Source organism: Anser brachyrhynchus (genome assembly GCF_964034855.1).
Source record: "Anser brachyrhynchus genome assembly, chromosome: 1".
Classification (NCBI taxonomy): Eukaryota; Metazoa; Chordata; class Aves; order Anseriformes; family Anatidae; genus Anser; species Anser brachyrhynchus.
This window is the reverse complement of record NC_137694.1, coordinates 99511853-99537277: the sequence shown is the minus strand read 5'-3', so window position 1 is coordinate 99537277 and position 25425 is coordinate 99511853. Positions and strand designations below refer to the sequence as shown.

The following is a 25425-nucleotide window of genomic DNA, read 5'->3' as shown; positions in this document are numbered from 1 at the left end:
ACCATCACAGCTACAGCAGCACTTCTACTCTGCAAGATTCTCTGAGACCCACTTTGTATCGCAACAGCAGGAGTACGTCCACATGAGTCCTAACTTTTGTGTATTTCTTCTCAGTTTCGCCATCTATTTATTTTCCGTCACAGCTGTGTGTAATAAATTCTTTCAGTAGTTCTGGAAAAAAAAAATGGAAGAGTGATTGATTTTCATTTTCTGAGCTTTATGGGGTGTGCTACTTAGAAGACTTGTCATTACCACCATTTGCTGGTGTTTAGTGGAAGATTTAATTCACCTACTGTAATGATTTGGGGAAGTCTGTCGATGTACCATTTAGAAAGTTATTATGTAAATGGCAGTATTATGAAATGCTTTTATGAGGATGCAGAATCCACCATTTGTTAACAGGGGTTGCAGAATGTGTCTGACAAGGTACAACGGGCAGTTGTTAACCACAGCAAAAACAGCACACTCAAATAAATTATTTAATTGAAGCCTTGGAGAGCAATTTGTTTCAAATATGTCTGCATGGACCAGGTTTGGAGGAGAAGGGCGAGAGGGAAATGAAGGATTTCAATATGCTGAATGACAAGCTTTAGCTTTGTAGGTGTATGCTGAAATGCAGGGGGTCTCCAGGCAGGGAGGGAGGAGATGATGTTGCAGATGAGGCTAACTTTTGCTGTGGGAGCAGCCAGGGAAAACTCAGAAGATGTAGAAAAGACAGAGAGACTGGAAAAGACTCTGGCTTGACTCGAATCACGTTGGGATTCTGCAGGATGGTCAGAAACCTAAGTGGTGAGGGGAAGCAGATGCACTTATTGGCCATGATACTAAGGAAGAGCACCAAGAAGTTTGAAAGTACGCCTAAACCACCAGGTTTCCATGGACACATCTTGTACCATCTGGCAGTCAAGGAGCATGGTAATTTGTCTGTTGTTTTGGGGCTGGTTTTACTCAGATATAACCAAGGTCTTGCTAGGCGGCTGACACACAAGCAGAGGTCATCACCGAGGCAGGGATGAAGATAATGTGACTGTACCACAGCTGCAAATGGGCAGCTCTGGCCAGAAAGTCTTTGTTGTTGATGCAATGGACTCATGGTGCTTGGACTGGGCTGCGCCTGACTGTAGGCAGAGGACAAATAATGGCAAGCCGGTACATACCTCCTGCTCCTGCTAATTCCAGTGCACAGGCTTTTGAGAAACAAACTTTTGTACTTGGGACAGTAGTATTTCAATGTAACTAACTCTGAGGCCAGGGGAAACAAAACCTGCAGGGACAGAGCAGTCAACAGGAGTATTTCTGGTTTTTCTTCTGGTTAGTGACATCAGTCTTGTATAAACTCAGGTGTTCACCTAAATAAATCTAGGTTCTTGTTTTATTTTTTTTATTGAAAAGGTATGGAGATAGTTAATTGAGTGTATCTCTGAAGGTCTGTCATATTTCTTTTCAGATAGGATTAAAACAGTTCAATCTGCAAACTCCATTTCCTCTGTCAAAATGAGATAACCAATTCCACAGACTCTGAAGTTATTAATGATCAACTGAGTAAATTTTATCCATCTCTTTATAGCTTGGAAGGACACTTCACTGAAGCTGATTTTGATCAATTTATAAGCAATGTCACCTTCAATAAATTCCTATCTGACAATAGATAACCCAATAACAAGCTGGGAGACAGCAAAGGTGATGTAAGACTTGGCACCTAACAGAGATCTTGAACCTAACTATATCCCCACTGGGTTTTTGTGGGGCCATGTCAGAGGAAAAGAAAAAGAGGAGAAAAAAAAAAAAAGAAAGAAAAAAAGCTTCCTGGAAAAGAACTTCTTTTCAAATTTGTTTCAGGACAATGTTTTTCCCTGAGACATGAGAATTGCATTACTTATCATAATTCTTTCAAAAGAAAAGGCAGGTGGGAGTGGTTTCATTTGTCTCTCTGTGTCCTTGCCCAGCCTAGCATGTAAAGCCTTGGCAAATATCTTGGTCACTCAGTGTAAGGATCCCATGTCTGTTCTCATGAGTGATGTGGAACAACTGAGCCTTGTAGTGGTCACTGGCCAGCATCTGATGCTTGGGATATTGCAAACTTGTTTCCTCTGTCCACAAAGTGCTGTTCCATCTGTGCCGAGGAACTGGTCTACACTCACTGATGGGAAAACAGACTGCTGGAGCAGCAAATATGTCCACTCATAGCTCTAGCATCCAACCAGCTGGGGTATGTTGCACTCACTAAATAAATGGTTGGCATAAGCCTAATATTTTGGAGCAACTCAAGGGCAACCCAAGTAGAAATTCAAAGTTCCAGGAACAATTTCGCATTGCCCACGTCCTTCTGTACAATCTGCAGGCTATTTCTGGAAGTAGCGGCAAGGTGGAGAGAGGCCCAGGGTGAGAGGACTGACTGGTGCATCTGAAGACTATTATTCCCTGGGGCTGCTCCATCCTTCTGCAGCAGATGATTCTCTCAATTGCAGCAAGAAGCAGCTAAAGTCACTTGCTGTGTCACTGTGTTTTGCAGGTATGACATAGTATCTGTTGCGGTGACCAGCCCCTGAAGGTGATGAAAATACTCCCTGCTCCTACCAGCTTGAATCAGAAGGGAGTCATTTGAGTCCATTCTGGGCAGAAAAGCTTCCTCTGACCACCAGGCTCTTGATTAACATTATGTTCACTGTGCTCTTTAGGAAGTACATTAATTCAGCCACTGTGCAGGGTGAACTGATCTTGGCTGTTTACCTGCCAGCTGATGCACAGCAGGGTACAAGGAGCAGTCCAAGGCGAGCTGGGGTGGCATTTGCCAAATGCAGTGTGTCCTTATACTCAAAAACACACTTATTTCCATTAGGTCAAGAAAGCTTCCAAGTCTTGGCAGATCAGGAAAGCAGTGCGGCACTCCTAGGGAGAGTATGCAGTTTTTCCTCTTTTTGCTTGATTTATCTTTGCATCTTTTTGTGCGTTGAAGTTATCTGAAGGATTAAGTGTAGTAGCAAGCCACTGTGCCCAATGCACTGTGAGCTCTTTTCTTTTGATTTTGTTGAAGGATTATGTTTGACAAGAAGCCTTAATGGGCTCTCGTTGCAGTTAGGAGCACAGACATACCCCTTGCCTTCCTCCAGGTGGTTGCTGTATGTACCCACGAGCATGGCAGTCTCCCGGTGCCACTGCTGATCAATAAGAACAACATGTTCCTAAATGCTCTTTCTAGGTTAAAAACAGGTCAGCAGAAAGAAAACTAGTCTGAGGGACTCTGAGGAACCTTTAGGACCAGTATTGACAGAGAGCAGGGGAAACACCTGGGCTACAACTCTCCCTTTCATGCTCTTCCTGAGTGCTGTGCCTCAGCTGCTTGACCTTTGCCAAGAGCTGGCTTTTACATTGCTGCCTTAGTGGAGCAAAACTCTTTCTCAGCCCTCCTGCCCATGGCAGGGCTGCAGCAGAGGGCATTTTGCAGGGATGCTGAGCCTATGAAACTGTCCACATGGTCAGGTTTGATGCCTGAGGACACACAGCAGGCACTTGGCAGAGCTGAAAAGAGGCAGTGGTTCGATCTCCTGAGTCACCACGCAGTGCCTTCTCAATGCATGGTACCAGCCCTCGTCGCATGAAATCCCAGCACACATGGGAGTCAGCAGGGGCTTTGCTGTCTGCTGAGGACAGACAGTCAGCTATTGTTTTTTTTTGCTCCGGGAACCAAGAAATTCAGTAAACCTGGGCTGCTGGAGTGACATTTTTACCTAGTCCTCTGGTAAAAGTGTGCCAAAGCTTGATGCTGGGCAAGGCGGAACTTAACCCAGGCCAGTTACATGGCAACCAGTTTCCCACTCATTTATTTCCACATCCACTGACTTCTATTTTTCCTGTTGCTTGAAGTCATTTCTGCTCTGCTACCCCTGGATGCTTTTGCTTGTCGTATTCGCTCCCAGGTGCAGCTCCCTCCCTTCTCGGTCAGAGTGCAGCCACATTAAAAAAAAAAAAAAAAAAAAAAGTCAATGAAGCTTTGCGGGCAAATGAGGAGACAGAAACCTGGGCAGTAGGGTAGGCTGGACATGGGATTGCTTGTGGGGCCTCTGGCTGGGAAGGAGGTAGGGAGAAGCTGCACAAGGTGGACTTTGCAGCCCTGCAGGATGTAAAGGCTGCAGGATTATTCTTTGATGGGGTAGTGAAATGAAACAGTCATATGCTGTGCTGAATTCTTGGAGGATTTTCCTAACCACACTGCTGATTTTCGGAAAGCAAAACTAACATGGTGAGACTTGGACAGGGGGCTGGGCATGCACAAGAAGCTCATCTGTACAAGCTCTCTGCCTTGATCCTTTCCCCGGATGACTGCCATAAATTTGTAAAGGGCTTCTTTCCTCCTTTCCCACCCTCTACGTGCACACTTGATGTCTTGGATGCTGGGTTTTGATTGACTGATTTTCCATGTAGCCTCGAGGACTGCAATTACTTAAGCTCGTGACCCTGGATGACACAGCTTCTTGGTGGTTCTTGTGTTACACAGTGTTGCTTGGCTTCAACTCTAACAGCTGCCTCATTCCTTTTGGAAATACCTTGGTCCCATTTTTAGGGGTTCTTGACCCTTGTGCCCCCCACTCTGTTGAGCACTGGAGTTGGGGTGCCCCACACCTTTAAACAAGCCAGCAGCATTCATGCTGGGTGTTGTGGAAGTGCCTGGTCCCACAAAGACCATTCCGAATCATCAGCTGCGTGCAGCCACACTCTTCTTCCATGCAGGTCCTGGGGAGGAGAAGCCCCAGCAATCACAGAATCATTAAGGTTGGAAAAGACTTCCAAAATCATCTGGTCCAACCATCCCTCTACCACCAATGTCACCCACTAAACCATGTCCCTAAGCACCAGGTCCAGCCTTTCCTTGAACACCCCCAGGGATGGTGACCCCACCACCTCCCCGGGCAGCCCGTTCCAATGCCTGACTGCTCTTTCTGAGAAGAAACGTCTCCTCATTTCCAACCTAAACCTCCCCTGGCGCAACTTGAGGCCATTCCCTCTAGTTCTATCACTAGTTATCTGCGAGAAGAGGCCAACCCCCAGCTCCCCACACCTTCCTTTCAGGTAGTTGCAGAGAGCAACGAGGTCTCCCCTGAGCCTCCTCTTCCCCAGACCAAACACCCCCGGTTCCCTCCCCCAGGGGAGGGGGGATTCCCAAAACCCGTGGGTGTCCGGATCGGAGCCGGGGGGCTGCGGGATGCTCTGCGGGCGGCTCGGCACGGCTCGGCGGTGAGAGCCGCAGCCCCGGGCGGGTGCGGGGGCGTCGCGGGGCCGCCAGGCTGCGCTCTCGGGCCGGCCTGGCGCTGTCCCCGGGGCCGGGGCACGGCGGAGCCTGGGCGGCGAGCGGGGCGGTCCCGGGACGGCGGCGGCGAGCGGGCGGCGAGCGGGCGGGCGGCGGCGGCGGCGGCGGCTGCACCTGCGGCGGGGGGCGGCGGGGCTGGACGCCCACCCTGCCCGGAGGAGGGAGCCCCCGGCCCGGCCCGGCTCGGCCCGGCCCGGCCCGGCATGACGCGGCGGCGGCCCGGCGGCGGGCGGTGGGTGCCGGCAGCCCTGGCCGCGCTCCTGGCGCTGCGAGGTGAGTGAGTGCTGCTGCCCGCGGCACCGGGCGGGGGAGGGAGGCTCGGCACCGGCGGGGCTGCGGGAGGCTGCCCGGGAGCCGGGGGTGCCGGGGAGCCGGGGGTACCCGGAGCCCACGGGGGGCAGTTCGGGCGGCGGTCCCGCCGGGGATGCTCGGGACTGCGGCGAGGAGCGCGCTGCAGGCAGGCAGGCAAGGAAGGAGCGCTGCTGCTCCGCTCGCCTCCCCTGCACCATTTTTTAATTTATTTATTTTGCTAGCACGGTTGGTCATTTCTATTTTACCTGGCCGGGAGACTTGCCCCAAAGTGTCTGGGCTTCGCAGAGGTTCACTTGGCAGGGCCTGGCCCGTTGCAAGCTCACCTGGGTGGGAAACTCCAGGCTATCCTCCAGGCCCCGAGGCAGCAGGGAACTTTCTGTGGAGATGTCAGTGGGAAGCCCCAGGGCCCCCCCTGGCCCCTGGGGAACCGAGCACCCCTCAGGGCTGGGGACTCCCCCGAGGACCCCCCTCCAGCATCCACTGAGTCCTCCTCCCAAGTGCTCATCTGGCTTCTTCAGCTCATCCCCATCTCTGGGGATGTGGAAAGACCCGGACCTCTCCATCCGCTCCCTCCCCTACAAGCCCTTGCAAAGCAAGGTGCATAGCCCGGTCCTCTGTGGGGAGAGGGAGAACATCGCGTATGAAGGATGTCACTCGCATCACTTGGTGCATCCCTGGAGAGCACCCAGAGGTGCTGCAGTGAGGGCGATGGAAGAACCTGCAAAGTGTAAAGCCTCCAGGCTCATCTGTTGATCAGATGGCAATGCCTTCTTTCAAGTAATGCCAAACTTTAGGGCAGGCCTACTCACTTATGTTTTACAGAGGTCTACGAAGTAATTTGCTTAAGGTCTGCTCATTCGTGCAGAGGTCTGCTAAGTAATTTGGTGGAGCAGGGCACAGCTCCGCCGAGCCAGCTGGGTGCTGCCGGCCACCTCCGCGGCTGGCGAAGCGGGCACCCTGCTGCAAGGGATCCCCAGGAGAGCAAGAGGACAGCCAGGCATGACAGGATCTCCCGCAAGAGCACCAGAGATGTCTCAGCAAGGTCTGCATGAAACTTTCTGGAAGTCTGGATCGGGATGGAGCCTGCGGCTTCAGTAGCCGTGCCTGGCTCTGAGCGCCCTGCACAGAGGCGCAGCAGGCCATTCCCCTCCGGACAGGACCCACCAAGAAGCAAGCCTGGTGCTGGACAAGGTGGACTTTTCACAAATGCCTCAGCCCCAAAAGCTGGCACCCTGAGTCCCATCCTCTGAAACCATTTAGGAGTTGCATGCGTTAACTGGAAACTTCGCCTGCTGACTTTGAAGAGGAAAAAGGAGTTTATTAGCTTTTAATTGAAACAAATAATCTCAGCTGTTTCACACTTCATGCTGCTTGATTACTTTTTATACTTTTCTAGGTTTGGAAAGTGTGTTCAGTGAGTTTCATTTTCAGGTCCTCAGTGCCACAGTTCTTTATTTGCAGACGTTGTAAAAGTGTAACTGCCTAAAAAGTTACTGTTCCTACTGCAGTTATAGGCATGTAAGCGATGCAGTGTTACTGTTGATGGGCTATCGCTGCAAAAAAAAATCAAAGAGTAACCAGATCCGAGGTTAAAACTACAGGGGCATTTGATTTTCTCTTCAGAAAAAAAGATTGACTCAGTATTTGGTTTTCTTTTTTTTGGTGGAGGGCATGTGGGGACAATGACAATAGAGACAACTAAGCATAGGAACACACCTTTCCGTAAAATAGTTACTTGCAGTAGTGTAATGCTTTTTTCTTGCACTTCCCTTTAAGGCTTAAAATGACCTGAATGAACCACCTGTGTCTTAACTTCGTTTTTAACTTTTGCCTTAACAAAAGTCTTTAGAAGATGGTGGTGGATGAAAATAACTGTGGCACGTAGCTATTTCTGTATCACCCAGCATGTTACAAATATGGTCGTATTTTTTGTGGTTCTTGATTTTGAAAAGAAAATCATGATAAGGTAAGCAACAGACATACACTGTGCAAGCTCAAATAAAATTGTCAGAGTTTTTACTAAACAACATTTGTGGAAGGCCAGTATGTGTATTTCTGGTCTGAGTTGCAAAGTCTGGTTAGGAGGAGTGATTTTCCTTTTCGAGGCTCTAGATTGGTTTTGAGGATAGAGAAAAAAGGTATGATGGGATCATGTACAAACTGATACCTCATGACAGGTGAAAGGTTTAAAAGTTAAAGGGTCAGGAACCAGAAGAGCGTATAATCAGAAGAAATACTCAATGCCAAACAAATGAAAAGTGGCTGGGAAAGAAGGTCCCTGGAGGTCATTTTGTCATTCTCACACTTTATGCCTACAATAAAATACAGTCAGGCTTTGTTGATCAAGTATTATAGCCCCATTTTCTTATACTGTTTTGTAATTTGTAAAATAACAATGATTATTTTGAACTGGAGCTAGATGACTGCTTTCACTGGGCTTATAATATCCATCTTTAATGCTGCTGGGGCAGGGGCAGTGTCTTTGTTTTCCCTCTAAAGCATTATTAACATAATAACTTTTGTGCAAATAATACTTTCCAAGCTCCCTAGGGAAGTTTATGGAAAGATAGGAGGGAATTCTGTTTAGAGCTTTGAAACCAAACCTGTGATTGCAAATCAATCCCGCTACATCACCAGAAATAGCAAGCTGCAAATTTTCAGATGTGTTAGAAATCACACATCGGGTACAGCTAAACTGCAGAACCAACTTTTTTTTTTTTTTTTTTTTAACTTCCTGGTGTTTAGATCCTATGACACCATATCGCAACAGGTTAGATGTCGGTGTGCTACAGTCTATTGCAGCTGGATCTTGCACATCAGTGTGTGTGTGTGTGTGTTTGAGCCCGGCAGCAATGCATCCATACAACAGCTGGTCTGCAGCTTTTCACACAGACTGGTCTTTCTAGTCCTCATCTGAAGTCGACCTCCTGCCACATCGAGTTTATCACAGCTGAAGCTGTGCATTGAAGTTCTGGCTGTGCAGCACCCTATTGCTAGCCCACATATTTTTCCCAGCCCAGCGCCAGGTCCTCAGCCCCAGCAAGAGAGGACCGTGGCCGTCCCTTGCTCTTCCATGCTTATGCAGTTTTGGAACAGATTGCCATTTGTGTCAAGCTGTGTGGTTTTGTGACGTGTAGATAAATCGTTTTGCTCGCAACCTGACCTTAGTCCCCAGTGGTAGGCATAGATGCATTAAATACCTCTTGTGTCTCTAATGTAGGCATTATTTTACCCTTATTTTGGAAACTGATTTTTTTTTTGTTATTATTATTATTTATTTGTGTATTTATTTATTTATTTTTAATCTCTCTTCCTTCGGTATTGCCTAAAATGCAATTTTATTCGGTAAGATTCCATTCTCTGAGGGATCTCGAAGTGTCTCAAGAACAGCTATATTTAGCTGCTCACCAGTATTATGGTTATACAAAGTATGGTATAAAAAACTCATTAAGAAATTCAGAAATCGTTTTTTCCTGCCTCCATTGGGCGGGAGTTTGTATTCGTTTGAGTTTGTATTGTGATACCAGCAATAGGCAAGGAGAAAGCGAGGCTCAGAGAGGCTTCGTGACCCACTGAAGGTCAGTGGATGCTGGTGGACTTGAGAGTCTTGATTCAAACTGTAACCACAGGAGAATGCTTAATTTTATGCAGCAGGTTAAGCACTGCTGTAATGGCACTCTTCAGGGATGTTCACTATTAAACTGTGGTGAGTCATCTATATTTAGCAGGATGCTACTATCATTGTGCTTTTTAAGTAAAGTGCTTTTAACACAGTTTATTTCAAGGAGAAGTGCATGCTCTGAAAGTCTGTTCTTTGTAGTTTTCTCCTTGTGGAGCACTAATGCTGCCTTCCCTTTGTAAATGTTCAGGGAGAAATTTACCTCCTGGTTGTTTAACAGACAGCAGTGTAACAAAGACAGTTCCCTTGTTAATACTACCTTGTGTTTGCACAGTCATTTATGAACATTAGCTAATTGAGAGTCCCCAAACTTACTTGTTAGTGCAGTCAGCTTGATTTATGGCTTGGAAAAGCTGAAGCGTACAGAGATGAAATGATTTGCTTGCTGTCTTGCAGGACATCTGCCCCTCTCTCTTTTAGAGAAGTCACAATTACAGGGCTCCTAGTCATATACCACCCCACTTTCCTCTCACAAATGTTTCACGCCTTAAGCACTAGAAAGAGAGAACACTATTACTAATTATGCACAGTAAACTGCATTTTCCCCTGTATCTGTTGTCATCTCTTTGGTTTTGGAGGTCACGTGCATCCATTCTGGCTTCTGCCTTCATTTTATTTATTTATTTATTTTGGTTTTGTTGCTTGAGCTGGGCTAAGGACAAATGATCTGTTTCATCAGGGTTGAGGGGTTCAGCTTCATTTTGAATGGAAATAGAAATTAAATGCTTTGATGTTTTTGAAAGGAAATTTCTGAGAGGATTTAGAGAATTTTTGGATCAACCAATGATCTGTTTCTCCATGGAACTGTATTATTATAGTACACAAAAATACACTAAGCAAAAGGTATTTTGATGTGAAAAGTCATTTTTTTTTCACCCCAAAGAGACTTGAGGTGGATATTTATATATTTCTGACAACTTTTCCCCAATTTTCTTTTGAAACACCGTTTTGATTTTACAAAGCATCACAAGTCTGATAAGGTTTGGTTTAGTGGAAGTAAATACAGTAAAAGCTAAAGTTGCTCCTTTTTTTTTCATTTCTGCAGGGCATTTAAAAACAACAGTGATGAAATCCAACCTGTAGTAATTGATGGTGTTTATGCACGGTCCCTGCCCATTATTTTTGCCATTTTGGCACATGTATGCAATAATTGCACGCATGTACGTGGCCTTGCCTGTGTCCTTCTCTTATCCATCACACTGTAGGACACTATTTGCACCAAAAAAAGCAGAATATGAATATGAAATTAGACAATCTTTTATTTAAGAAATCCAGCCCCCTTGCTGATCAGGACAGGACTAGCAGATCACGGTCAGCCTCCTATTATTCATGCATGCGTGGAGTCACAGTTCTCCTCCTGGCTGCACAGCAGCGCTTGTGCCTTTGCATATCTTCATGAAGTTATGTTCACGTGTAATTTCTGTATTAGCAGGATTGGATCACTTATTTAGGGATAAAAGCTTATGCATTTTTTTTCTCACATCTTCATGAGTCAACCCAGCTACAGGAACGTGAGCCAGATTGTATTTCACAAGCATCAGCAGCAGAAAGCCGATGTCTGAACGCCACTCCATCCAGGCTTCACTTTTGCTCAAGATGCAGAAGCCAGAAATGTAATTTCTGGGGGTGAGCATTTACAATCTGTGGTACATTTCTGCAAGCAGCTCTAAGCAGCTGTGGGTCAGGTTGCACCTCTGGTCTGTGGGGCCGTGGCCTACACTGGATGCTTCCAAGAGGGATGCAGGACCCCCCCCGGCGAGCAGCTGGTACCAGGTGTGAATAAAATGCCCATCCCCTCTCCTGTCCCCCCTCCACATGCAAAACACACAACCCCAAACCTGCCCCCCTTACCAGGAGTGGGGTTGGGCCGGAGTAAGCAAGCCCCATCTTGCATCCCCTATGGCTGGTGTGGAGGCTGGTGTGGGGTCCCGCTGGGCTCCCAGACCTCAGCCACCCGAGGGGCATGGGCTGTGGGTGGGCGATGCAGATCCAGCTTTTCCCCTGCCTGGCAGATATTAGCGGCCTTTGCCAGGAGTAAGTGGGCTGGTACACTCTCTCTGCATGCCCACTGGGGAGATTACTTCCTAATCCTCATTAATTAGAAGTTGGCTAATGGCTGGGAGCATTAAGGTGTAGTGCTGCTGAGTGTTTTTCAATTCCTTTTTTTTTTTTTTTTTTTTCCCCTCTTCATCCCTCTTCATTCTACCTGACATACCTGTGGATGTTCCCGGTATCCTTAGAAGTGCTCAGGCCTCTGTGACTTTTCTGAGCTCCTGACTTTATTGATAACAAGTGCTAATCATTCCTGGTAGTTAATTGTGGGTTGTGCTTGGAATAAGCAGGGAAAAAAAAAAAAAAAAAAAAAAGAGAGAGAGAGAGAAAAAGAAAGAAAAGGAAAGGAAACTTGTATTTATTTCCTCATGCCTGGTCACATTCCCTGCTCCTCAGTTGTATTGTGCATCCTTTCATCTTTCTTTCAAAAATAAAAATGAGTAGAAGCACCTGTTTCACTTCTTCATACCCTTTTGATAATTTTTTTTTAATCTAACTTCTCTCCAGATTAAACTGTCCCTGTTTTAACAGTGCTAGACCAGTAAGTGTTATTTACTGCTGAATGATGAAACCTTTCTGTCCCTTCTGCGTTTCCAGGTGTGCCATCCAGAAGTAACCCCAGCAATTCCAGTTGAGGGTGCACTGCCAGTGTTCACGGAGGCATTTTAATGCTTCCAGCATCCTTTTCTGCCTCAGCCCTTAGCCATCCTACCGGCTTGCTTGCTTTTTGACCACCCTTGTCTGTTGAACAGATGTTTTCTCTGAGCCGTTCACAGTGATACCAAGATATTTTGCTCAAGTGATTACAGTTGAATTAGAGCCCCATGGTAGACGAGCAGTTCAGATTATTCTCCCAAGTTTCTATTACTGTCTGTTGGATAATGCTGAATTTCATCTGGCGCTACGTTGCCCACTTGCCTAGCTTTGTCGGATCTCATGGAAGTCTCTCCCAATCTTCTTTCATCTCAGCCAGCCCAAATCACTTTGCCAGCTCGCCGGCTCTCTTCCACATATTAAGGAATAGATTAAACCCACCCTGTAGGAGACCTGGGGGTAATCCCTTGTAATCGGGGACAGGGCAGGCGGGAGCCTGGCTCTGGGCGTTGGAGCAGCAGCTCAGTGCTTAGCCCCCCACCACCAGCCTGGGGGGCATGGGTGAAGAGGGGACAGGGCTGGCGCTGAGCCTGCCTCCTGCCCAGAGCAGTTTAGCAGTCATGCTTTGAAGGAACCAAGAATTATTCACTTAGTCCTGTGCTTTTCTTTCTGAAATGTCAGTAGGTTGAAGGGGTGCAAGTGCCTGCGCGTGGAGATTGAGCTGCTTCGGCTCCTGCTGTGTACTTTTAGGGGCTTTAGCCTCTAAGTGCCCTGGGACTGGCTGTTTCCTGTCCTACTGCTCTTTAAGACATTGCAAAATTGTGGCTTGCTGTGACATTTAGCTAATTCCTACACGTGTTGCTGAAGTCACTTTTTAGTGGTGTATTTCTTTGTCTTTGTTTTTTCTTTGCTTTCCCCCTGCACTGTGCAGTAGATATCTGCTTCCTGATCAGTAAATTCAGAATTGCTGCAGTGAGATTTGGTCTTTAGGTAACTTTTCTCCCCCTTCAGCCATGGCTGTGTAGATGGGATCTGTGCATTACTCACCTTGCAATTTAATGTCTCTGTCCTTTTGCCCAGGCGGTGACATTACTCTGTGATGAATTCTGCAGCTGCAGGACCGCAGATTATGAGACATGCTGGACATTTTGGCCATTGGCTAGCACAGCTATTTTGGCCATTTCCTGCACTGTATAAAGCAGTCGTTGCATCATGTCCTAGGGAACTGTGGCATCCCACCTGAAGTGCTGGGCTGTTTCCATAGCTGAGTGAGTGCTTGAGCTTTGCTGTCTGACGGGGTTTGACATCTCCATTGGTTGTGGAGCTGCTAGGCTGCACGCCTGCTTAGCTTTCTGGCCGTGTGTTGAGAGCTGGGAGAGGTTGTGAGGACCTTGGCTACTTGGCAGAGGGACAGCATAGCCCCAGTCTGTCTGCAGAACCGCCACGTCCTTGGCTTGTCAAGGGCAGCTCTTCCTCCTGCCCTGGACAGCTGGCGTGCCCCGGGCCCCTATTAAGGGGCTCATCCGCAGTCAGCGCCTTCCCCTCTCGTGCTGCCCATGCCTCGGATGCAAAGCATGGGCTTGTGCCTCTCAGCTGCATGGCTGTGCTTTGCTTCATCTTTGGGGAGAGCTCCGTGCTAGCTTGCTAACTTTCGCGCCTTTTTTTTTTTTTTTTTATAGTCTCATCTCTTCCTTCCACTCTTATCCCTATTCCTACTGGCTTTCATTTTTTTATTTTTTCCCTGTAAGACTGCATTTCAGCTGCCACACCACCGGCATCTGTCCTTTTACCCACAAAACAGGTACAACACGGGCAGGCTTCCCCTAGCCTCCCCGCTCCCCATCCCTCTTGCACCCCCCTCGCTCCAGCCCCGAGCCGGAGCCAGAGGCAGCAGAGGGGGCTGCTGAAACTGAAGGGGGCTGCTGATCCCACCGTCCCTGTCGCACATAGCCCTTCCGGAGTCAGCAGTTCGTGGGACTAATTGACAGGAGGTGCCGGCCGGCGAGGTGCTGAGTCAGAGCGAGGTGCGCTTGCCAAGTCACTGCAGCAGAAGGAGCTCGCTCGCCTGGCATGGAGGGAAGCCAATGGACGGTGGGTTTCCTGGCTGCCTCTTGGGCCTCTTTCTTCCCTTCCCCGAGGCTGCGATTCGGCAGCAGTGATGCTGTGCATGTAAGGGAAAAGCTAGGCACTGGTGGGGGGAAGCTCTTCCTTTTTTTTTTTTTTCTTTTTTTTTTTCCTTTCCTTTTTCAGTGTTCTCACTGTGAGCACTGGGGACTGGGAGATGCGGGCTCTGTTCCCTCCTGCCTGGGTCTCTGCTGCCATTTTTCCATATTCTGTGCAATGCTGTGTGTTGGTGGAAAGGGTAGAAAGCACGTGTTGGGGGTCAGGGAACAGTGAGTGCTCCTGTTGACAGATGTCTCATGGGCTAGGAAAAGTCACGTGTGGCACCCTCAGCCACACAAGGGCGGCAGTATGGCAAGCGAAAATTGCTGCAGAAATGGTTGGAGAGGAGTTTTGTGCCGTCCTTCCTGAAAGCTGCTTCTGCTGCAGTGTCCTCCTGTTTGTTTGTCTGGGGAGGTTCAAGGGAAGCATTTGACATGCAGAAAAATGAGAGCATGTCCTGTAAGCATCCAGCACCTGATGGACCTCCAGATCAGGCTCGTGAGAGCTTTGCCATTTATTCCTGGGTTTTTCAAGCATGGCAAGAATTAGTGTTTATACCAAGGCCGAATCTGCCCCTGAGATCCGGCTCCTGGCCTATTCCTCACTGCAGGCTGACTTGGGATGTCTTTGTCCACCCCCCTCTGCAGCACAGGGTACCATTCTCCTGCCTCAGACAAAAGTCAGTAATTGTTTGCACAGTGATCTAAATATATGCATGCCTGGTGAATGCCGCCTTTGTAGGAAGGGTATATTATTTTTGCTTTGAATAACTACTTTGTAGAAGGATATGAAGAGCACGAAGAAGGAGGCCCACATATTTTTCCGAATCTTTCATAGCTGCATTGCATTCCACCCACCTATATTTTTAATGCTTTTCTTTGTATAACCTTCCTCTCTGCTGACTTAGACACTGTCTAGATCACCAGACACTCGGTGGGATAACTGAGGCACAGAGGTGGAAAGCGCCACGTAAACGGTCATGCAGGTCTCCTGTGGGTCAGATTCTGCATCTCCTGATGCTGGCCCCGTGCCTTCTTCATAGGAGCACGATGCCTTCCTGCTGATTTAGTCATTGGCAGAAGGACATGCACGGGATGTCCAGAGAGGTGGCCCTGGGGACTCTGGGGAGAGGACAGTTTAGCACACAGGCTTGGCTTGAGAGGCTCAGGATGGTGTGCTGCAGGACTGGCCTGCCTTGGCTTCGTATTACTGGGTGGGCTTCACCATGAGTGGTGGAGGTGTGCTAGCCAGGGCTGTGCTGCAGACCAAAGAGTGGAGCTGGCCCTCTGGCATTTTGAAGGTTAACTGCATCGCTCAAGGGAACTGCAGTCTCCATCTGGCCAAATCCAGCCCTTCCTTCTTATCCACTCTCTACACATGATGTAGTTTCACTATGGAAATGGAAAAAAAAAATAAAGCTATGCCTGTTACAGCTGGGATTTTCTGAAATACCTATGGGAATCGAGCACGCAATTCCCTCAGGTTCCTTTTAAAAAGCCTCGCTGACATGAATTTGAGTTGGAAATGAGCCAGAAAAGGAAGCATCCCCATGATTTCTCATGTCAGCAGTGCCATAGTTATCCTCCCATTGTTTGATGTAGTGAGTACTATGGCAAAGCTTATTGAGGTTGTAAGGTCTGCGGGTCAAGAGATGGAGCCCTCAAGAAGTCCTCAACGTGAGCGGAGGCTGTGCCCTGGCCTCCCCTGCCCCTATGCTGAAGGTCTTTCAAAGCACCTCTTAGGAAATACCACGTGCTGTGGTATACCATGTGCAGGACTTGATAAAAATGCCCCTGACATCCACTGGGCCAGGGGCTGAGCCCACTATGAGTCAGTGCAGGATGACGAAGTGGTGCAGGACCAACCTTGCTGGCATGTCAAAGGAGAAATCGCATGTGGATGATGAGATGTGATGCTTAACTGCAGCACATTGCCAGCAGCAGCGATCGCGTTGGCTTCGGAGGCGATCAGGAGGTTATTTTGACAACCGTAGGAACCCTTTTTCACTCTCTTCCTCCATAGCCGAATAACCACAGTTTGCATCAGTTTTCCACAAACATTGAAATTTAATGACAATCATCGCCTGTTTAATTAAAGGTAAACAAATATGGTATTAAAGAAAAAAACCAAAACAACTGCTGAGAGACCAAACAAGTAGCAGAGTATGACTGTCACTTAGAACAAGTCGTGACAAAAACAAGATGAAAAAAATGTCTTCATCCTTGGCTATCAGTGGGAAACCCTCCTGGGTTTCTTTTTTGTGGCTGAAAATAATTGCAGGATGTATTTTATGCCTCTTGCTGAAATGCCTGTTACGATGCCTCATGGTTCGTGTCTCCATCCTCCATGTCAAATGAAAGGGATCTCTTGCCTTCACCTGGCAGACAGGGAAGCTCAGGCAGCACCTGTGAAGCCCAGTGATCTGCTCTCCACTGTGAATTTATGTGAAGTGGGCCCAGACGATGGAAATCTCATGAAATTATCCAACTGTGCAAGGTTTCCATTAGTTTGGGTCTCTCAGAGGGCAGCTTGGATCTTTCTCTTTTACTTGAGGAGATATTCAGCCTTGGAGCTCAAGATCAAACCACAGTCTAAAATCAGACCAGGTCTCCTTAGCCCAGCTTTTAAAGCAAAAATGTATTACGCTCAAAGTACATTACAGACAAAAGGCTGTCTTAATGCAATAATATAACTGGACAGTCAAAATGAAGCAGCACTGGGAAATGCATAAGTTAACGATGCCTTGTTATGTATCCTGTATCTTTTATGGCATGAATTTTATAGTCTACGTGGTAGTAAGATTAGAGGTAGGTGAATAATTTATAGCCAATAATTTATTTAATGAATTCCTCTTCCATTTCTGTTTGCAAATTGTTTGTGAACATCCTGTGGTTTCTCCCCATTTTACTTATTTGAAATTACTTACTGAATAGCTTCTACAAATAATATTTGATGTTCCGCATACTCATGAGCAGAGTTTCTCCTGTTTTCTTTCAGGGCAGAGCAGTATTTCAGCTCCAGGTTTGGTTGCTTGGCACTGACCCAGAGCAAAATTTCGTGCCATAGTATTTCACTGTCTTGACATCTTGAAAATAATGGTTAGAATTCAGCTGTTTCTGAAAGAAATAAATATTTTTTATTGCTTTTTAGTGATCAGTCAGATTATCGATGTGGATAATCAGGTTCAAACTTTGCTTGTGCCAGCATGTGCTAAAATTGCTTGGGATGTATTACTTACTTGTACATTCATGTCACCAAATTAGAATAGTTGCAGAAATGAACAGAAAGATGTAGGGTCCACAGCCAGCAGAGTGCTGTGCATATGCTTGACTTCAAGTGTATACTTGAGTGGACACATAAGCGGTAGAATGGTAAATAATGAACTTCAGCATATGTTTAAGTGGTTTGCTGAATTAGGGTCCAAAAATATAGACCCAAGCAAAATTATCTTTCATGAGAGTCACCATATGAGAGACTTTTTTGTTGTGTTTCCTTTTTTTGTTGTGTTTCCTTGTCTGCAGTTATGTCTTTTGGAAGGTGGAGGGAGGTGAGAATATAAATATTGCACAGGCTTGCAGTATTCCTGATTTAATTGAATACAAGACAGTTCACCTGAAGTTTTCCACATACTGTTCTGTGCTTTTTGTTAAACACCAGAGGAAATAATATGAGGAATTGAGAAAAGCAGCTGTTATTTTTACTTAAATCTTTATTTCTTCATCATTTAAGATTTCTCACATTTCAGAATGTTTTCCATGCGCTTTTATTGGCTTATCATCTCTCTCAAAAAAATTAATTAGGAAATGTTATATAATACTTGACAAAGAAGTGACCCTCACAGAAAAGAGAACTTTCTCTACGTCTGCGAGGAATAGTTATGAGTTACATTAGCATCTTTAAGGGCTGTCATAAGAATATAAATCAGGAAAGCTCTACACTTTTCCATGCATCTTTTGGAGGCTATATATTGTGGAAAAGCAGCATCTGAAGGTATGTGACATACCTTTTAGCTCTGTAGCACAGGTGTTGTTTTGTTGGCCTGACTGAAAAAGCGTGCTTAAATAATTAGGTTTTTGGGTTCACAGTCTGGTGACACCTCATATCCTTCCTGATTTTGTTTTCAGGCTGACCTGTGTGGGGTTTCTCACATCTAATAGAGGGTTGAGTAGGGCCCAGTCTTTCCCATGGCAACAAATATCTCAACTTATGGAAATAAAATTAATGTCTTGAAGGCCTCTGTCAGAGTCAATGAGCATTGGCCACTAGGTTTAAAAGTTACTGGGGAGACGTGGGTGCTGGGGCCTTGCTTCTCAAGGAAACAGCTCTTTGTGGGTCATGATGCCAGTGGGCATCCTGAGCAGAGTAGCTAGCAGAAGACCACAGATGGCTCAGGTCGATGTGGTCTGGGAAGCTGAGAAGACAAAAAGCCATCTCTGGATGATGGGTGATGTGTGGGACGCAGCCGCATGGCTAGACAGTGACTTTGGGGCAAGGAAGGGCGACTGTTCCTGCTGACTTGCAAGAGCTAAAATGAGCTCTTTGGAGCATAGACTTAAAGGAGTATGATGTTGTTTCTTGTGCTTAGTCAGTAGGCTTAGTCAGAAATGCAACCAATCCATCCTCTGTACCAAAACCCAAACCTGACATACCACAAGGACAAACCTACAGAAAGTGGTCATCACTGTCTATTGGAGCCTTGTACGCAGGAAACTTACAAGATATATATGAAAGGAGGATTCTTTGGGGGGGAAAGTTTTTGGACCTGTGGACGAATTTATTGCCCCTTAGGTGATGGCTTAAGTCGTAGTGTGGCACCCATGGAAATCAATGGGACAGCGTCAGCTCTGGGTAGCTGGGAAGTGGAGGGAGCATTTGCAGAGCAGAAGTGAGGAGCACTAGCAGTGTGTGATGCAGGGAGGGCTGGGCAGTCTCTCGACTGGCATGTTTCCCCATCTGTATTCCTATTTATTAATCTGTGCTTCCTGTCTATCCTCCTATAAGGCCTGTTGTGTGGCCCCAGCTCAATGGCTAGGGAGGGCCCTGCAAGGAAAAGCAGGTGGTGAAATTCTGAATTTTGCACCAGCACTCTTCTCTCATTTTTGTAGGGCTTTTAGCACATCAATTGCATACAATTTATCCAGGCTTACTGCTCATCCCTGGCACCTTTAATAACCCGACTGATGCATATTGTAAAATTAAAAAGCAATCACCTGTACCAAATAAACAGCAAATGGTCCCAGTGGTGTGCCACAGGTCCTTACACACTATGTGGATGCCTTTAGCAGCAAAATGAGTAGCACTGTGCTAGGTATACAGGGGCAGTGATGCTATATCCTATAAGGGCTGTGGGCACTCATGTCTATGACAGGAACAGCATCAAGAGACTGCTGGAGGCCATTGCATCTACGTTATTTTGGGACCAGATCCTGATCAGCTCAGGAAGGTGGGAGATCAAAGGCCATTCCACATTTAGCTTGGGCTCACTTTCAGAGTATCTTGGGATGAAAATGGCAAATGGGGCTGGCTGGAAAAGAAATGTGGCTGTGTCTCCATGTGGCTAGTGCCACTGAAGCAAGTTGGCATCCCAGAGAAATTCAGCTTTATATGAAATCTCTTAAAATAAAGATATGGTAGAGAGGAGGCTACCTTCCTAAAACTGACCTTTATAGAGGGCTAAGATATGTCTTGTCTTCTGCCTCTCTGTGTTGTTCTCTCTTCAGTGTTACGAACAGGTGTTTGTTAATAGTAACAATAAAATAATAACAATAATAATTATTATTATTAACTGTTTTACACTCCCTTGGGAAGGATCCTAGTTGCCGTGACAGGTTGCACAGTGACTCCTATGGGATGGTGTTCAGTTTAAATCCAACTGGCCATAGCCATACAGCGGGCAATCTGGGTGGCTGTTGCAGTCAGCCAGGACAAGTTGAAACAGGCAAAAGGAAAGAAAATAGACAAATTTCCGCATCCACAGCAGCTGGAGTGAACGTCAAACAGATGGGCTCTTCCACCCCGATTATCCTAACCTCCTAAATATAGAAATATGGGCTTTTTTTTTCTCCTCTTCTTCTTCTCCTCTATTTTTTTTTTTTTTTATAAATTTAAATTACCCGAGGGGGTGGTGTTAGCACACGCTAGGGCAGTGCTAATGAGTGCAAATAGAAGTCATCTGCTGACAGAGTCAGATCACGGCTTCTGCTCACAACTCTTCTCCCTCCTTGCCTGCTCACGCTTTTCCCATGGGAAGTGCAGAGACCAACGGGGGCTGAAGCTGTCCTCCCGGTGGGGCTGGGGGGACATGTCTGAGTGCATGAGCAGGCTTATTTCAAATCCTGTTCGTGGCTATGCAGACACACAGAGTAAATAAGCACCAAGGAAAATGGGTAGGAATGGTGCAACCTTGCATCCTCCTGCAGATGGTTTGGGTAGATGAGACAGCAGTACTTCAAGGAGGAGTTCACACCTATTTTTCTGCCCCAAACTCAGTACAAGAGACACCTAGACATACTGGAAAGAGTCCAGTATTCAACCAAGATTATCAAAGGACTGGAGCACCTCTCCTAAGAGGAGAGACTGGGGGAGCTGGGACTGTTCAACATGGAGAAGAGGAGGCTTGAGAGGGATTTTATCAAATACCTGGAGGGAGTGCTTCATTACTGTGTGGGTGATGGAGTCCTGACACAGGTTGCCCAGAGAGGTTGTGGATCTCCTTCCCTGAAGATCTTCAAAAGCCACCTGGACATGGTCCTGGGCAGCCTGCTCTAGGTGACCCTGCAGGGGAGTTGGACCAGATGATGTCCAGGGGTGCTTTCCAACCTCAGCCACTCTGTAGTTCTGTGATTTTGGTTACCATTGCACAAGCACGCTGACTGGTCTGGATGAGAGGGTGTAGGGTCTGATTTGTCCTGTCCCCTCTCTGCATTTTTATGCAGCTTTCAGACAGACTGAGGAGATGACTAATAGCAGCTGGCTGGCCGTGCCTGGATGCCGTTGTCCTTCTTGTCCTGCAGTGGTTGACACCACTAATGCAGCAGGAAGGCAGCCTTCTGTATTATTTGGGGAATTCTTTTGCTGTACTGAGGGCTTGTGTAGGGCAACTCTACTAAGGGGGTTTCAAGTGGGGAAACACAGCACCTCACCTATACTGTGCTTTCCATTCATCTTCTGGGTTACCCTTCTTTTGTTTTTCTTGTCTTGGGGCTGAATTTCATAACTGTTCTCAAGGTTTTATTCCCTGACTGGCCACAGGAGCAGGAAGCAGGTAAGGGCAGGAGGAGGCACTGCCTGAAGAAGCAGCGTGGAGCGAGCATGAGGCCATGTTTCTCATCCCTGCCCTCTTGGTTACGGGGCCTTGCTCTCCTCACTTCTAGGAGGTAATGACAGTAGCTCACTCCTGAGGATGCTGTCAGGGAAAAACGTTATGCCAGTGCTATGTTATTATTACTGCCACAACCATGGCATAAGATACACAATGAGGATAAAGATTTGCAGCAGAACGGGCCTGACCTGGGGCCCAACCAAGCAGAACTACAATCTTTTTCCCTTGTCATTATGTGCAAGGGTCTGTTGTACTCCACTGATGTATCTACACTGGCATCAGTGCAGATATACCAATAGACCATGAATAAGATTTCAGAGACTCTGCGAAGGGATTCTTTATCTTATGGGCTGCTCTCCATGTAAGGATAGCGCATGGTTTATTAAAGCTCCCAGGGCTCATTCTGCTTGTGTGCTCATGCCCTCCTGCAGAAACCCAAACAGTTGTAACCTTAATCCCTGATGCCAGTGACGTATGCACCGTTGGCTCCCACAGCATCTGCATCTTCCTTGGAGGTCTTCCACATGCAGGAAGGATTGACTGCCATTGGAGGAGGCTGGCTGGGAAAGGTGTGGAGTTTCCACCGTGGAAGAAGGCCTCTAAAGGACAGGTTCAACCAACAGCTGGCACGGTGGCAAGGCTGTAGGAAATCCTGCCTTAGGGCAGAAGGATGAAGCTGGTGATATCCCGAGGACTTCTGTGGGGAGAAGTGTTACTCCTGGTCTCTTCAGGGTAGAGTACATTCTCTTGTCACCCTGAGGTCATGTAAATCAGTGTTGCCTGTTCCTTGAAGATGCTATAGATACTGAGCAGTACAGCAGAAGCAAGTGCATCTGAAGGCTCTCCCTGTAAACAGTGTGGGTTTGACATGGTGGGGGTTGTTCCAACCATAAGTCCTGATGGGGCCAAGCTCATGTTTGCAGGGCCTCTCTGCATGGTGTTGCCTGTAGACTGCTCCAGAGGAGGGCTTGATAGCCTGGTGCCACACCTAACCTGAGCTGCCTGCCACGCATGCCTTAGGGCTCTGGATAAGCTCTCCCAGATCCTGCAAACGAGGGATCCCAGCATAGAGACACCTAATTATCTCTGAAGGAGACAAGCTTTGGCAGGCTTTAGTCACTCAGATTCATGATAGGACGTACGGCACCTGGCTGGCACAGCGTGGGGTCACTCAAGCATCCCTGCACTGTGCACTTGAGTGCTCCTGATGAGCAGCTGAGGGGTGCAGGCGCACCAGGCTGGCTCTGCATGTTGCTGCTTGGCAGAGCTGCCTCGCTGCAGCTTGCAGCCACTCAATCTGTTTCTTGCAGCAGCTTAGTGAGCCTCCATTGTGCTGTATGGAGCCAGACCTGCGGTAACCCTGATGGGAACCACCACCGAATTTCTGCACAAGCAGTGTGGTTAATCTGCCACCTGGATGGATCATCTCTGCAGACAATAACAGTATTTTGGGATTTAAAAATAATAATAATACTGCAATCAAGGAGGCTGGTTGTGCTGCTTCTTTTTAAGAATGGCTGGTAATTTGAGTTATAATTTCATCTTCTCAGTCTTATTCTTAGCAGGCAGGGTCAACAAAACCCCTGACCACAATTGCATGGGAGGAAGAAGGGCCAGATGGGACCGGATGGAGACTGGGACTCAGTGAGAGCAAATGCTGATGAGAGAGGTTACAGAAACAAAGCAAAAACACTGAGGTGGTCAGGGAGCTCTGGAGATTGTCTAGTCCAACCCCTGCTCAAGTGGGGACAGCAAGAGCAGGCTGCCCAGGACTTGAGGCTTGGAGGAGGTGGGTAGGATGAGTCTGGGACTGGCTGGGGCAAGCAGACCAGCACCCCATCCCGGAGGAGCTGGAAAAATACAAAGATTTGCTTATGAAGGGTGTGGGGTGCTACAGCACTGAGCACCCTAAGAAAGCCAAAAGGGACTTGGCGATTCTGTCTTCTGGCTGGGACTTGAAGGTACGTCCCAAATCAAAGCTACAGTCACCCATTTAGTGTCAAGTCAGTGAAACACGTTTAAATATCTGCTCAGTGTCTGTCTGTCCTGGAGTTTGAAAGAAGCAGCAATGAAAATAAAAAAGAAAAAAAAGTATGTGATTTTTATTTTTATTGCATCTTCAGCTCTATTTTAGCAGTACCAGCGGATATGGCATCTGGTACTGTTGCTTTTCTGGCACATCTGGGCTAAATACCTGAGCTGTGTTGAAGTCTGGGTGATTCAACAGAGCGCCTTTAAACCACCTCAGCGAAGGCAGGAACTAGCACAACAGGGGTTAAAAAGGAGATGAATTAACATAACAATAACGTAATTACTATTATTAGTTGTTATATTAGTAACAACAATGAATAGCAATGAATTTTTAAAATCCTGAAAGTTTAAACCTCTGCAAAGCAGGCTGCATCTTTCATCTGTTTTGTGCAGAAGTATTATATTCCTGAAATTTCTCCTGTCAGTTTTATGCCAAGCACTCACTGGTCTGGTGGTCATTCGTTGCCTGTTTGAGGCTTGCTGGTGCCCCGATTAGCAGGAGGAGTTTTGGTGCAGGGACCATCCAGCAAAATGTGTGTCACTTCCCAGGACTGCTGCCATACAAGCATTTCATCATAGTCACTGGCAGTATGGGAAGAGTCTGTTCCCTCCTTCAGGATGAAAAATGGGAAGGAGAAGGAGAAAGAGCACTCTAGTGTAAAGGAAATGGCTTCAAGTGATATTGAGAATATGGGGAGATAGGTGGGTGCAAAAGGGATAGGCGCTGAATTCCCTTCCCAGGAGCAGCACACGATGGGCAGCATGTGTTTATTACCCAAGTAAAGGAATCTCACCTGGGGTCTCCAGCAGAAAGTCTGGCCAAAAACAGACAGTGGGAGAGTTCACGAATGATGTGCTACCAGCACTTCTAGTCTCTTTCCCCAGTATCTGGGGAAGAGAAGCCACCGAAGGAGGCAGGGAGGCTGCTTTCCTTGGCAGTGACCAAGAGATACTCTTTGGGCATTAACACTCTTCTCTGCTTTTGTTTTTATTCCGAAGAGTGGAAGCTAAAGCCAAAATGGTCTCTTGCCCAGGTGTGATCTGTATTCCCTGGAAGCTCTCTGACCCATATTTTAGCAAGGCCAGACAGCAGGGCTCCTGACAGCTCAATTAGGCCAAATACCCCACAGTTTTGTGGGAGGTTGACCAAAGCTCCCAGATGTGGTCCCAAAACAGGTGCTGAAGATGTTAGGTCCTGATTAAGATGATACCTAGAGCCCCGAGTGAGATCAAGGTACCTTTCCTTATGCTCTCAAAAAATGTGGAAGGATTGGTGTGAATCACATGGAAATGACTCCTATTCCCTGAATTTATGTCCCTGACCTACAGTTGCTTAGCAGACTTTTGCACATAAGACCTTGTTCAGGCTGTTCTTGCCTGCCTTGTTGCTCATACATCCTTGTACAGGCAAGTTCAGCTGTGTGAGTGTGTGGGAGATGGCCACTCACTTCATGGGCATTCCTGGGAGCAAGCAAGAAAATGTTCTGTTTAGCTTTCGCAGTCTGTTGCTCTCCGATTATGTCAAGACCTAGCACCCTGTGATCAAGGTTATCAGTCACAGCCAACTGCTGGTGCAAGCAGTCTCTCTCAGAGGGATTTTTTTTTTTCCTTAAATCATTCACCAAGGCCTTGTGAGTAAAGAGTGAATCATTTTCAAATCAATTGTGAATGGAGAGTAAATATTTTTTTTAACCATGCATTGTGAAGAGATCAAAAACAGTATAAAGGCTAAAATAGGCACCAGGCATTGTCTGGAGAGTCACCTTCTCCTACAGAAATCAATGGCAACGGGAGGGCATCCTCGCCTAGTTGCCCTCCAGTCTCGATGTGTTTTAGCTGTATGGGGGGTCACTGTTGAAAGTATGACGGGGACAAATGCTGTGAGGGACCCACAAACAGTGGCTCTTAATGCGTGGGGACGATATGCATCTGGAGAGCGGCTTCATGGCTCTGCAGAACACATTAATC

General features: G+C 47.0%; 1 protein-coding gene across 2 annotated transcripts in view; it reads left to right on the top strand.

Annotated features, from left to right (window-relative positions):
• The first annotated feature begins 5387 nt into the window (after positions 1–5387).
• IGSF11 (immunoglobulin superfamily member 11) overlaps positions 5388–25425 on the top strand; it is a 96815-nt gene continuing 76777 nt past the window's right edge. Inside the window, exon 1 of one of the 2 annotated variants that reach the window (XM_080564674.1) lies at positions 5388–5578. In XM_080564674.1, coding sequence (XP_080420800.1) covers positions 5509–5578 — 70 coding nt within the window. In that variant the 5' untranslated portion in view covers positions 5388–5508. Of the gene's footprint in view, positions 5579–13892; positions 14034–25425 lie in introns of those variants that run through there. The other variant, XM_080564675.1, reaches the window with a different exon arrangement.